This window comes from Ammospiza nelsoni, chromosome 13 (assembly GCF_027579445.1).
Source record: "Ammospiza nelsoni isolate bAmmNel1 chromosome 13, bAmmNel1.pri, whole genome shotgun sequence".
Taxonomy (NCBI): domain Eukaryota; kingdom Metazoa; phylum Chordata; class Aves; order Passeriformes; family Passerellidae; genus Ammospiza; species Ammospiza nelsoni.
In genome coordinates, this window is record NC_080645.1 from 19,972,579 (window position 1) to 19,986,358 (window position 13,780).

The 13,780-nt window shown below is 58.3% G+C and overlaps 1 protein-coding gene and 1 long non-coding RNA gene across 2 annotated transcripts; both read left to right on the forward strand.

Moving 5' to 3' along the window:
• The first annotated feature begins 1,212 nt into the window (after nucleotides 1-1,212).
• LOC132079197 (uncharacterized) lies at nucleotides 1,213-4,761 on the forward strand. Its single transcript, XR_009419363.1, has 3 exons — nucleotides 1,213-1,379; nucleotides 3,036-3,124; nucleotides 4,410-4,761. It is a non-coding gene; the product is annotated as an uncharacterized LOC132079197 (long non-coding RNA).
• A 1,732-nt stretch (nucleotides 4,762-6,493) lies between these two features.
• Nucleotides 6,494-12,260, forward strand: GINS2 (GINS complex subunit 2). The gene is made up of 5 exons (XM_059481536.1): nucleotides 6,494-6,641; nucleotides 7,943-8,057; nucleotides 8,618-8,717; nucleotides 10,047-10,173; nucleotides 10,554-12,260. Exons 1-5 carry the CDS (start codon nucleotides 6,552-6,554, stop codon nucleotides 10,677-10,679), a joined length of 558 nt encoding a protein of 185 aa, XP_059337519.1. The 5' UTR covers nucleotides 6,494-6,551; the 3' UTR covers nucleotides 10,680-12,260.
• The last annotated feature ends 1,520 nt before the right edge of the window (nucleotides 12,261-13,780 follow it).

Consider the following 13,780-nt stretch of genomic DNA (forward strand, 5'->3'; position numbering starts at 1 on the left):
CTGTTTGTTCTCACCCAGCAGCAGCAAACAGGTTGTTTTGGGGACAGGCAGTAAAACAGCTCGAGGTGGAGGCAGGATTTGTGCTGCTCTGACTGGATTTGTGCTGCCAGGGAGCTATCCCTGGCTCCATGGGATGCTGCCTGCTCTGAGTTTGGGATGGGATCTTGAAAGATTAAGTTTGCCAGGCTCTGCTTCAGGATTTGTCTCTAAGTCTTAGACTTTGCAGGTGAACAGGTAGAAAAAAATCCACATAAACCAAATAATTTGTCAGTTTTCTGTGGGGAAAAAAGGGAGCTTTGCATTCCAAACATCTCTGCCCAGGACTGTGCCCACAGCTGGAGCTGCAGCCTTGCGCTGTGCCACCCTCCCCTCTCCTGGAGCTCTGCAATATCTCAGTTATTTGACAAATCAGAGGAGTCAGATCGGGAAGGAAATCAGCTCTCCCCAGGTTTCTGACTTTCATCAGACATGGCAGGACCAAGCCAGCAGAAAGTGGAGCAAAACCACCCCTTTGCTGCCCTTCACCCCCATCCCAGCCAGGCTTGGTGGGGCTCTGATCCCTCAGGATCCCTCCCAAACCCTGGGATCGGCTCTCTCCTGATCCCAGGGTGAAGTTCCGAGCTCCTTTTCCCTTCCTTTCCTTTCCCTTCCTTTCCCTTCTGCCTTCCTGCCTTGCCCAGCCAGGGGTGTTTAATGTGTGGCCAGCGTGCCCTGCATTGGAACCACTGAAAAGGAGCCTGGAAGGAGCCTGGAAGGCTCGGGGCCTCTTAATTGCAGAGGAGGGGGAGCATGGAAAAGCCTCTGGCTGCTGCTGCTGCAGGAGAAGGGGCTGCTCGGGAGGCACAGCCTTGCCCCGGGCTGGGACCCAACCCCAGGAACAGCGAGGAGCCCTTCCCGTGCCAGGCTTTGGGGCTGGGAAGGGGAAAAGAGCTTTCCTGGAAGGTGGAGAAGGTGGAGCTGTTCCCAGGGGCTGATGGCTCATCAGGACCTCAGGGATGCTGCTGTCCTTGGGTGTGGGCACTGTTGGGGCACTTGGTACCCCTCAGGCTGCTCGTAGGGGTGTTGGACACCCGGGGGCTTTGCTGGCACTCCTTCCTCTGTCTCTCTCATCTCTGAGCTGCCTTGTGCAGCGGGGTGAGAGTAAACCCGCGCTCCCCCATCACCCAAGGGCTTTGCTGGGCACGGATGGGGGCTCGGAGCGGGGCTGGATGGGAGGAGGAGCCGGGGCTCCGCTCTCCTCACTCATTCACCGCGTTCCAACCAACCCCGCCAAGCCCAAAGGCGCCCGGCTGGCACCTCCTGCCCAGGCATCCCCCGTGCCAGCCTGCGGCACCCGGGAGCTGGGATGCGACCGCGGGCATCGCCGCTGCGGGCACCGGGTAAGTGCCACCCCCCTCGGCGCCCCGGCTTTGTCCCTTTGTCCCTTTCCCTTTTCTCCGAGGGTCCCCCCTGGCCCGGCAGCTCGGTCCCTGCTCCGGTGACACCTGCCATGAGCGTCTGGGGCTTTTTGGAGCGTGAACTCGCCGGGATGCAAACGTTCCTTTGGCCTGGTGCTGGCACACGGGAGCCCAGCTGGAGCCCCAGCAGCAGGAATCCAGCTGGAATGATGGAAAGGGGAATCCTCCACCCCAGTTCTGGAGCTGGAATCTGGCCCTTATCCATGGGGAGGGGGCTGCTGTGTGCTCTGCAAGGGTTTGCCACAGGGGGTCATCCGTGAGGATCAGATCCCAGAGGATGGAGACCCCCTGTGCACAGAGCTGGGTGTCCCTATCCCAGAAGATGAGATTCCAGAGGATCAAACCCCAGAGGATCAGATCCCAGAGGATGGAGATCCCCTGTGCAGGGAGCTGGGTGTCCCCATCGCAGAGAATCAGATCCCAGAGGATGAGATTCCAGAGGATGAAATCCCAGGGAATCAGATCCCAGAGGATGGAGACCCCCCTGTGCACAGAGCTGTGTGTCCCCAGCACGACCCTCCTCTGTCCCAGAGCCACCAGCAGGTGCCAAACCCCACAGGATTTGCCTCAAAACAGATTTGTTGATCTTTAGGCAGCCTCCAGGAGAGCTGCAAAGTGAGGTCCTGGGGAGGACTCCTCTCCCCCAGCCCTGTGGGGCTGGGTCACAGCTCAGGCTGCACCTGGGGAACTGATAAAAATACAGAATTAAAAGCAGAGACAGCGAATTTTCACTTCCCCTTGCGGGCTGCTGCCAACCCATTTCAGAGCTTCTTGGAAAGGCAGAGGTCAGGCACGGGGGGAGAGGCTTTCCTTGGCTCTCTGTGTGGCCCAGAGCTTGGAAGAGCCAAAATGAGTCACTGACCCTCATCCCAATGAGCTTTTCCCAGCAGCTGCGGGAGGAGGGGTGAAGATTTCCCAATAAAGGGAATTTTTTTTGCAGAAAATTTTTCAGCATTTTGAAAGAACAGTGTCCCACAGTGGGAATTACCCATCCGAAAGCTCTGGGGATATCAGGGATGCCCAAGAGGAGCAGGAGGATGTGAATTCCAGCAGTGCATCCCAGCAGCTGCTCTGTCTCAGCCTGAGGGAGGCAGCTCTGGGATCACACAGGGGAAACAGAGAAATTGTGGGGTTTTCTCAGCAAGAAACAACCTAGAACCAACCCAGTTCCTCATCCTGAAATATTTTCAGGGGTGGAGAAGCTGGGATGGGATCACACAGGGGAAACAGAGAAATTGTGGGGTTTTCTCTGTAAGAAACAACCTAAAACCAACCCAATTCCTCCCGCTCCCAAACTTCTCATCCTGAAATACTTTCAGGGGTGTAGAAGCTGGGATGGGACCACTCATCCAGCACCAGGCTCCTTCTCCGCCCTCCCAAAAAGTTCTTCCTGGGCCCCGTTGGGCCGGGTTGAGTCACCGCGGTGCCGTGACATCAGCGGTGGTTTCGCGAGCGAGCAGCCGCGTTTCCTGTGGCTCCCGTAGGCACAGACACGCAGGGAGGGATGTGAGCTCCGAGCTCCTGCTCCTTCCTGCCCCAGCATCGCCTCCCTGAGCCTCTCTCCCCTCTCTCCCCCAGCGCCTGCAGCGAGGGCCGGCGGCGGGGCTGGAGGGCCGGATGCCGCTGAGAGGATGAGAACATGGGGCTCAGGTTATCCTGCCTGAAAGGTGAGCTTGGGCTCAGGGCTTGGGGTGCTGCTGCTGCTCCCTGAAGGGATGGTTGTACCCACAGGAGGCTCAGGTGTGGGCGGGTTTGGGTGGAGTTTGGGAATGTGGCGGAATTTCTCAAGTCCCACCTGTTGCGCGTGAATCACCCCAAAGAGGATTTTCCCAGCTTTGTTTTCCCAGTTTTGTTTTCCCAGCTTTGTTTTCCCAGCTTTGTTTTCTCATTCCCGTGCTTGCCCTGCACCTTTTGCTCTGGAGAACCCATGGGTTCAGTAAATCAGGTGGGTTTTGCTCAGAGGCAGGAAAGGCTGCTCAGGGACACGTGGGTGGGATGGAGGATGCTGGACCCAAGCATCCCTCGCTGCTCCACCCTCCCCAGGGACACTCCAACCAGGAGCTTCTTCCCCAAGTTGAATTTTCTTAATGGATTCAGGCTGGGAATGGCGTCAGGGATGTCTGCACAGGGGCAGAGCTTTTAGTGCCGCTGGCCTGGGCTGGATATGGCATCTCCCATTAGCTCTGCATCCCTCTGACTCCTGCTAATCGCCCTTGGGCTCGTTAGGGATGGGGCTTAATGAGGATCCTTCTCCAGGATGCAGGGCTGCATCTTCCCTGGCCGTTCCCAAGCCCACATTCTGTGGGATTCTGCTTGTGATGGGCACAGAGTTGGATGCATCACCCAAAAATGAGCTCTGCCCCCTCTCCACATCAGGGATGTTGGGAGGGAGTGGTCAGGGGGGTTTGGGCTCTCACAACCCCCCCTGTCCAACAAGGGATAACTGAAGCAGCCAAGGAATCCCAATCCTGCCCCAAATCCAGAACAAAGCCCCAAAGTATTCCCCCATGCTTCCAGACCCCTGTGATGAGCTTGGAGCCTGGAATAAAAGAAAAGACCCTCCCCCTTTTCCAGCTCCCTTACATAAGGCAGGGCTTTATCCTTAATTAAAAAGAGATTAAAAATATCAGTGTCTGTCCCCTCTGGGCATTTCCTTGCTTGGGAAGAGCTGAAACCTCCCTGGATGCCGCCTGTGCCACACAGGGCTTTTCTCCTGATTAAGAAAAAAAAGCAGATTAAAGCGATCTGCTCCCCCCTAAGGAGGGGTGGGCTGGGCAGGTGGTCCAGGGAGGGAGGGGGATCCACCTCTGAAGCCCCCCAAAAATCCAAGGTGGAATAAGGGCGAGGAGATGTGAGGATGCTGTGGCTCGTTAAGGGTTGGCACAGAGGAGGGTGGCGAGCTGGAGGATTCTGATGCCTGATCTTGTTTCATCCCCAAAATGTCCCCCCCAGGCCTGAAGATGTGTGTGAGCAGCGGCAACGGCAGCGAGGGGACCCCGAGGGCGGCACAGAAGCACCTCCACGTGCCCTCCATCATCGTCACACCGCCCACGCCCACGGGCACCGCGCTGGCCCGCCGTGGGGAGGGTCCCTCACCCTGCAGCCCCTGCTGAGAGAGGGGACACCGGGGACACCCACGTCGGGATGGAGCCACAGCCCCCAGGGCACGGCTGCTGCTGCCAGGGACGCGCGGGGCACCCACACGGGTGGGTTTGGACACCTGGGATTGGGGTTTGTCCCTTTTCCTGACAGCGACGGGGAGGGGGATCCTCCCCATGGTGAATAAAACCCCCTAGGCTCTGCACCCCAAGCTTGGCTGTGTCAGTACGGGGAGGGCGGGCTGTGCACCCCAAAAACACCCCAGCACCACTAAACAGCCCAGGAACACCCCTTGTGCCTGTTGGGGGCCAAAATTGGTGTCCTCACCTCTCCAGGAAGGATTTTTGCTCCCAAAAACAGCCCAGGACCACCCCCCTCTGTCTGTTGGGGGCCAAAATTGGTGTCCCCACCTCTCCAGGAGGGATTGAAGGATCCAATTCGGCAAACAGCAGCAGGAAAATGGAACTCAGCAGTGTCACCTGCACCCCCAGCTTGGCTGTGTCAGCATGGGGAGGGTGGGTTGTGCACCCTAAAAACACCCCAGCACCCAGAAACACCCCAGGACCACCCCCCTCTGTCTGTTGGGGGGCAAAATTGGTGTCCCCACCTCTCCAGGAGGGACTGAAGGATCCATTTCAGCAAACAGCAGCGGGAAAATGAACTCGGCGGTGTCACCTGCATCCCGGCGGTGTCTCCTGCATCCCGCGGGATCGGGATCGGGATCGGGATCGGGATCGGGATCGGGATCGGGATCGGGATCCATCCCGGCCCGGAGCCGGGGGCGATGCTTCCCGGGGAGCGGCGGCACCGGAGCCGGCGGGAGAGGCGGGAGTGTGAAAGCAGATGGAAATTTAATTTTTTAATGACAGCAGCAGATGGCAAAAGACACGCGAGGGGAGCGCAGTGTGGGGGAGAGGCTCCCGGAGCGCCCAGAATGTGCTGGCGGCACCAGGGGCTGCTCTGGGAACGGAGCTTGGGGACCTTCCTTGTGCCACCCATGGGGACGGTGGGCTGGGGGTGCCCAGGGCCTGGATCCCACACCAGGATGGGGGTAACGCTCATCCCAAGGGTGGTGGATGATCCATGAGTGGTCCCAGGGCTGAGCCCGAGGTGGTTTGGGAGAGGGACTGGGAGAGGTGGATTTGGACTTGCAAATGGGATGCAACCCCCACCCCAAAATCATCCAGAAACCACTTGGCTGAGCTGGGTGTGGGTGTAGGGATGGATGATGGATGGATGGATGATGGATGGATGGATGGATGGATGGATGGATGGATGGGTGGATGGATGGATGGATGGATGGATGGATGGATGGATGGATGGATGGATGGATGGATGGATGGATGGATGGGGAGCAGAGGAAAGGGACAGGCGAGTGATGGCAGGTGCCTAAGCATGAGTGTCTGCACAGGGGCCACTGAACAGACAGACAGACGGACACTGCTGCTGGTGCCTGCACAGGAGGGAGGCTGCTGGGGCCTGGGCACCAGGGACAGCCCAGGGACAGCCACACACGGCCCGGGTCACCCATCACAATCCGTGTCACCTATCACAGTCGGTGTCACTCATCGCAGCCTCGGGGTCGATGCCGCTCCCGGCCGCCAGAGGGCGACAGCAGCGGGCTCCGCCACTCCCTCGGCGCCCCGGCAACAAGTGCCGAGCGCTGATTGGCCGAGCGCCCGCGGAGAGCGCCGCGATTGGTCCCCGTGCTCCCATCCGGACCTCCCCCCGCGGGGCCGCGGCCAGAGCGCGCCGCGCGCAGGACAGCCAATCAGAGAGGCGTGCGCCACGGCAATAGACGGGGACAGCCAATCAGCGTGCTCCGCGCCGCGCCAGGTTCCGCCTTCCCTGAAAACCGCGAAAACGCGCCGGGCGGCAGGAGCGGGAAGCGGTGGGCGGGGCCTGGGGGCTGCGCAGCCAATAGGGAGCGAGGGCGGGCTCGGCCCCGGTTCGATCCCGGTTCCGCTCCGATCGCGGCTGGGCCGGCCCGGGCCCATGGAGCCGGCCGAGGTGGAGTTCCTGGCCGAGAAGGAGCTGGTGACGATCGTGCCCAACTTCAGCCTCGATCGGATTCACCTCATCGGGGTTGGCAGGGCCGGGCTGGGCTGGGCTGAGGGGGCTGGAACGGGCCTGGGGCCTTGGGAACACGGCCTGGGGTGACCGTGAACGGGTCTGGGTGGGTCTGGGTGGGTCTTGGGGGCAAGGTTTGGGTCTGGGGAATGGGGTTTGAGGGACTGGGATTGAGGTGCTGGAGCTGGGGGCGTGAGGGAGAGGAGCTGGGGGGATTGGGGTGGGTCTGAGGGGATTGGGGTGGGTCTGGGGGGATGAGGGTGGGTCTGGGGGGATTGGGGTGGGGGTGAGGGGATGAGGGTGGGTCTGGGGGGATTGGGGTGAGGGGATGAGGGTGGGTCTGGGGGGATTGGGGTGGATCTGGGGGGATTGGGGTGGGTCTGGGGGGATTGGGGTGGGTCTGAGGGTATTGGGGTGGGTCTGAGGGGATTGGGGTGGGTCTGAGGGGATTGGGGTGGGTCTGAGGGGATGAGGGTGGGTCTGAGGGGATTGGGGTGGGTCTGGGGGTATTGGGGTGGGTCTGAAGGGATGAGGGTGGGTCTGAGGGGATTGGGGTGGGTCTGAGGGGATGAGGGTGGGTCTGGGGGTATTGGGGTGGGTCTGAAGGGATGAGGGTGGGTCTGGGGGTATTGGGGTGGGGGTGAGGGGATGAGGGTGGGTCTGGGGGTATTGGGGTGGGGGTGAGGGGATGAGGGTGGGTCTGAGGGGTTTGGGGTGGGTCTGAAGGGATGAGGGTGGGTCTGAGGGGTTTGGGGTGGGTCTGAGGGGATGAGGGTGGGTCTGGGGGTATTGGGGTGGGGGTGAGGGGATGAGGGTGGGTCTGAGGGGATTAAGATGGGTCTGTGAGGATGAGGGTGGGTCTGGGGGGATTTGGAACAGGGGGAGGAGATGGGGGATGGATTTGGGATGGAGGGATTCAGGAATGACAGGCAGAGGGTTGTGAGAAGAGGCAGAGGAGCAGCCCCCAGGAGGTTTGGAGGGAGCTGTGCTGTCCTTCACATCTCAGGGGGGACCTGGGGATGTCTGACTGTCCTGGGGCTGACCAGAACCTGGGGAGCCTCTGGGAACTGCATGTCCAGGGAGATGGAGTTTGAACTCCTCTGAAACACCTTGGAATAGAAAATGTACTGGAAACAGTTATTCCTTCTCAAGGGAGATGAGAGCAAAAATTCTGGGAAGTGAGAGGAGGAAATGCAGGATCAAATGTTTGACTCCGGCTTTTCCAGATCCTCTGGAAACTCTCACCACATTAGCAGAGTTCTGTGCAGTCCAAGCCCTGGTTGTTGCCTGCCTCTCATCCTTAATTTGTTTTCCAGGGAGATCTGGGTCCCTTCAATCCAGGCTTGCCAGTGGAAGTGCCTGTGTGGTTGGCCATTAATCTGAAGCAGAGGCAGAAGTGTCGGCTCATTCCCCCAGAGTGGATGGATGTTGGTGAGGATGGAGGCTCTGGCTCCAGCTCTGGCCTTCAGTGGGTGCAGTGCAAACATGAAATTAAAAATAATCTGTTTTTCACCATTAGTGGGGAGCTTAATTCAAAAACACAAAGCAGCTGAGACAGAAGGATCTCATGTCCCACCACTGGAATTTTTTGTTTACTCTGAGGGTGGTGAGACTTGCTCAGAAGAAGTTTTAGGGACTTTGGGTCACAGAATCCCAGATTATTTTAGGTTGGAAAATACCTCCAACCTCATCAACTTGTGCCCATCTTGTCACCAGCTCCAGGGATGGAGACTTCAGACCTCCCTGGGCAGCCCCTCCCAGTGTTTAACCACCCTTTCAGTCCAGGAATTCTGATGTCCAGCCTAAACCTGAGGCTGTTTCCTCTCATCCTATCACCAATTCTTGGGCAAATCTCTGTGAGGAGGGAGACCTTGGAGGCATCCATGTCCTGATCCTACAGAAACAAGCGTGGATTTTCCTGGGGAGGAGGGAAAACACCCCTGGAGCATTGAAAGCCTGGCAAGAGCTGAGCATCCCTGGTTGTATTTTAGGGAAACTGGAGGAAATCCGGGATCAGGAGCGGAAGGAGGACACCTTCACCCCAATGCCCAGCCCCTACTACATGGAGCTCACCAAGCTGCTGCTGAACTAGTGAGTAGGAGCTGGGCTGGGCCATTTTCCACCCCACTTGGTGTGAGCAGGGAGCATTTTTCAAGCTTTGCTTGGCAGCAGCCCCGCAGGGCGGTGGGGAAAGGGAGAGTTGGGGGAGCTTTCATCCCTCAGCCTGCCAAGATTTCGCAGCAGCACTTCCCTGCTGGTGACTCTGCCTCTCAGGAACTCGGGGATGGCTCCTCCATGGCCTCATAATTGGGGCTGTGCTGCTTTATTGAGCAGCAGCTCAGCGTGGAGGCCTGGAGGAGCCGCCACACGCTCCGTGCTGCAATCTGTTCAGCAGCCTCCAGGCTCCTTGCTTGGCTCTCCTTCAGGAGGAAAGCTCCTCTTGCCTCAGCCTGGGAAGCAGGAGGCCGGGGATATTCCGAGCCTGAGCTCCTGCCTGCTGAGGCATTTCACTTGTGAAATCTGCTGGCTGGGATTTGTCTCGGTGAGGGCTCTGCTGACTTTTTAAGCCCTCCATTAAGCAGGGTGGGCATTCCAGCTCTGGCTTTTCCCCCTGGAGAGGAGGCTCCTGGCGTGCTGCTCCTTCCCAGCACGCTGCAGCAGCCCTGACAGCTCTGTCCCTGTGCATCCATCCTGTCTTCCAGCTTAAATCTCCCTGATGGAGCCCCAGGAGCCCCGAGGTGGGGATTTCATCCTGCCTGAGCCCTTGGGTTCCCCAGTTTTGGGGCCCTCTGTGTGCCTTGTACCAGCTGGGCAATTAAAGAGCAGAAGGATTCCAGTGACAGCCAGCTGCTGCATTGGAGCTGAGCATTCCTGGGGAAAGAACCCATCCCAGAAACGCCAGCAGGACAAGGGGCAGAGGGGGTTTTAGTGTGGAGTTGCAGACAAGGAGCAGAGGGGGTTTTAGTGTGGAGTTGCAGACAAGGAGCAGAGAGGGGTTTAGTGTGGAGTTGCAGGCAAGGAGCAGAGAGGGGTTTAGTGTGGAGTTGCAGACAAGGAGCAGAGAGGGGTTTTAGTGTGGAGTTGCAGACAAGGAGCAGAGGGGGTTTTAGTGTGGAGTTGCAGACAAGGAGCAGAGAGGGGTTTAGTGTGGAGTTGCAGGCAAGGAGCAGAGAGGGGTTTAGTGTGGAGTTGCAGACAAGGAGCAGAGAGGGTTTTAGTGTGGAGTTGCAGGCAAGGAGCAGAGGGGGTTTTAGTGTGGAGTCTCAGGTTTTTAGCAAACTGTCCTACAGGCTCAGGGTGGGGTGAGGTGGTGACAACGCCGCACAGTGACACAACCACTGGGTGACATAACCCCTCAGTGGCACAACCACACCCCCCTCAGAGCCTGCCCTGACCCTGCACTCCCTTTCCCTGCCCCAGTGCCTCTGACAACATCCCCAGGGCGGACGAGATCCGGACGCTGGTGAAGGACACGTGGGACACGCGCATGGCCAAGCTGCGCCTGTCCGCCGACAGCTTCGTGCGGCAGCAGGAGGCTCACGCCAAGGTGGGCCAGGCAGGAGCCCCCCAGGAGGGATCTGGGGTGCTGAGGGAAAAGGGGAATGCTTGGCCTGGGTTGAGGGCGTGTCACTGAGGAGCTGGAGGTGGGTATTGAACCTTTTGAGGAGTCATGGGATGGTTTGGGTTGGCTCTTAAAGATCTCGTTCCACCCCTTTCCACACTTTGCGGTAGACCAGGGAGCTGCAAGCCCCATCCAGCTCGTCCTTGAGCGCTTCCAGGCATGGAGAGCGCTCCTGAAATGGTGCTTGGGTGCTTCTCTTGCCCAGGGCTGGCAGCTGGGTCAGTCCCTTGGGGTGTTACCAAAGGGAGCTGTGAGCTGCTTCACAAGTACCTTGTCTTCTCCAATCCTGTTGTTTCCCTTTCCAGCTGGATAACTTAACCCTGATGGAGATCAACAGCACTGGGACTTTCCTCACCCAGGCCTTGGATCACATGTACAAGCTCCGGACCAACCTCCAGCCTGGCGAGGGCTCCCACTCCCAGGACTTCTGACGGGGAGCTGGGAAGGAGCTGCCTCACCTGGGCAGCCCCCACCTCGCTGCAGGGACTGCCAGCCCTCAAACCTCCCCTCAGGCCTGGGGGGGAATTGCTCCAGAGCTGCTGCAGCATCCCCAGAGCCTGGTGCAGGGGCTTTTTGCCCTCCCTCCCCCAGGGGTTTTTACTCTCCATCCTGGGGTTGTCCTCACCCCCTTCTGGGGCACTTTTACGCCCTCCCTACCTTTTTGTCATCCCCCAAAACACAACTTTGTTCAGGGCCCGGCCCTGTCCATGTCCCTTTCCCTATTTACAGCTCTGGGATGTGGCACTGAGGGTGACGCAGGGCACAGGGTGAGCTTGGGGACATCAGCTCTTTGTCACTCTGTCCTGTCTGTCTTCCCCCTTGGAGTCACCATGTCCTGTCCTTGTCCCAGTCCAGGTGCCTCTCAGTTTGGTGTCACCACATCCCCTTACCTGTGGCACAACTCGTGTGACCCCAGCTCTGTCGCCACATCCTGCCCATTAAACACTCCCTGTGTCCCCTGGCATGGTGGCACCATGTCCCCACAGGGCACCAACAGAGCATTGTCCAAGTGTCCCCACTGCAGTGTCCCTGCAGGGCATGAAGATCCCAGTGGCACTGTCCCCATGTCCCCTCAGAGCACGAAAAGAGGACAATGCCACTGTCCCCATGTCCCCTCAGGGCACGAAGAGAGGGCGGTGCCACTGTCCCCGTGTTCCCTTAGGGTGGTGCCACTGTCCCCATGTCTCCTTGGAGTGGTGCCACTGTCTCTGTGTCCCCTCAGGGCAGTGCCACTGTTCTGTGTCCCCTCAGGAGAAGAAAAGTGGTGCCACTGTCCCCATGTCTGAGCAGGCAGTGCCATTGTCCCTGTGTCCCCTCAGGGCAAGAAGAGCGTTGCCACTGTCCCCTTGTCCCCTCGAGGTAGTGCCACTGTCCCCATGTCCCCTCAGGGCACAAAGAGAAGGCAGTGCCATTGTCCCTGTGTCCCCTCAGGGCATGAGAGCAGGCAGTGCCACTGTCCCCATGTCCCCTGGGGTGGTGCCACTGTCCCCGTGTCCCCTCGAGGCACAAAGAGCAGGCGGTGCCACTGTCCTCATGTCCCCTGGGGCGGTGCCACTGTCCCCGTGTCCCCTCGGGGCCCCGGGCAGGGTGGCAGCTGTGCAGCCTCTCCCCGGTGACTCTGGGCGGATCTCTCGGGTTGTACTTCAGCGAGGGAACTTCTGAGGGCAGCACAGGCCACACACTGCCTTGAAAGGCATAAATTTCGGGGCGGTGCTTCCATGGATTTCCTCAGAGCCTTGGGGAAAAAATAAAAAAAAAAAAAAAAAAAAGAAAAAGGAGAAAGAAGGGAAGATGTGGCGGCAATGAGGTGTCTGCTGGGGAGATCAGCTGGGAAGCAGATCCATCTGCTCTTTGGAGAAGGACAAAAGAAAATGCTTTTCCCTCTCAGATGCCAGGCTGTGGGGAAATACCAGAATATCAACCAGCTTTATTTTTGTAATATTTGGGGTTTTAATCTGAAGCTGTCTGTGAAAAAAAGATATTAATAAAATAATTGCAGCTGAAGAAAGGCATCAGATGAATCCTGGGCTGTGTCACAAACAATGCTTGGAAAATCCCGCAGCTCCCCTTTGGCTCCGGGCCCGTTTCCCTGCGGCAGAGGGACAGGCAAGGGCAGCATCCAGGGCAGGATCCAGGGCAGGATCCTGGAGGGAGTCAGGGCAGAATCCAGGTAGGATTTGGGGCAGGATTCAGGCAGGATTTAGACAGGATCCAGGGCAGGATCCTGGCAGGTCCAGGGCAGAATCCAGGCAGGATCCTTACAGGATCTAGGGCAGGATCCAGGCAGAATCCAGAGCAGGATTCAGGTGGGATTCGGACAGGATCTGGGGCAGGATCCAGGGCAGGATCCTGACAGGGTCCAGGGCAGGATCCTGACACGATCTAGGGCAGTATCCAGGCAAGATTCAAGCAGGATCTAGGGCAGGATTCAAGCAGGATCCAGGCAGGATCCAGGCAAGATTCAAGCAGGATCTAGGGCAGGATTCAAGCAGGATCCAGGCAGGATCTGGGGGAGGATTCAAGCAGGATCCAGGACAGGATTTGAGCAGGATCCAGGCAGGATTCAGCCAGGATCTAGAGCAGGATTCAAGCAGGATCCAGGCAGGATTTGGGGCAGGATCCAGGGCAAGATTCAAACAGGATCCAGCGCAAGATCCAAGCAGGATTCAGGGCAGGATCTGGGGCAGGATACAGACAGGATCTAGGGCAGGACCCAGGCGGAACCTAGGCCAGGATTCAAGCAGGATCCAGGCAGAATCCAGAGCAGGATTCAAGCAGAATCCAGACAAGATCTAGGGCAAGATCCAGGGCAAGACTCAAGCAGGATCTACACAGGATCCAGGGCACGATCCAGGCAGGATCTGGAACAGGATCCAGGCAGGATTCAAGCAGGATCCAGGCGGGCTCTGGCCGCAGCAGGGCCGTGCTGTTGGCAGCTCTCGTTATTCCCAGTGGTGCCCCGGGGTGCCAGGCTGCCAGCGCTGCCCTTCCCGAGCACCTGGGCCGGGCTCCCGCTGCCATCTGTGCCATTCCTGTGCCATTCCTGTGCCATTCCTGTGCCATTCCTGCCCACCCGGGGGCTGGCATGGCGGGAGGATGGCAGGAATGACGGCAGGAGCTGTGCTCGGAGCAGGGCTGCCTTCCCCAGGGAGAAAGGATTCCTTGCTGTCGTTGTGGAAGAGTTTATTTGGGGTTTTTTTGGGGGGATGTTTTCAGGAATTACAGCAATAAATTCATAAATACCTATTTACTACAGTCAACAAATAATATATTACATTACAATTAATTCCAACAAGGTACACTTCGAACATGTTTAGGGTTGGGTTTTTCTCCTTTTTTGGCGTTTTTTTTTTTTTTTGTTTTCTTTCACAGCATCCAACCTGCCCCCAGCAGGCTCTGCCGTCCTCTCCTTCCTCCCAGCCCTTCCAGGCTCTGGCACAGCTGCTCCAGCAATTCTGCACGGACACAAATTCTCACCACAAACCCAGGATGGGGGGAAAATTGGTCCAAAAACCCAGAATCCAGGCTGGTG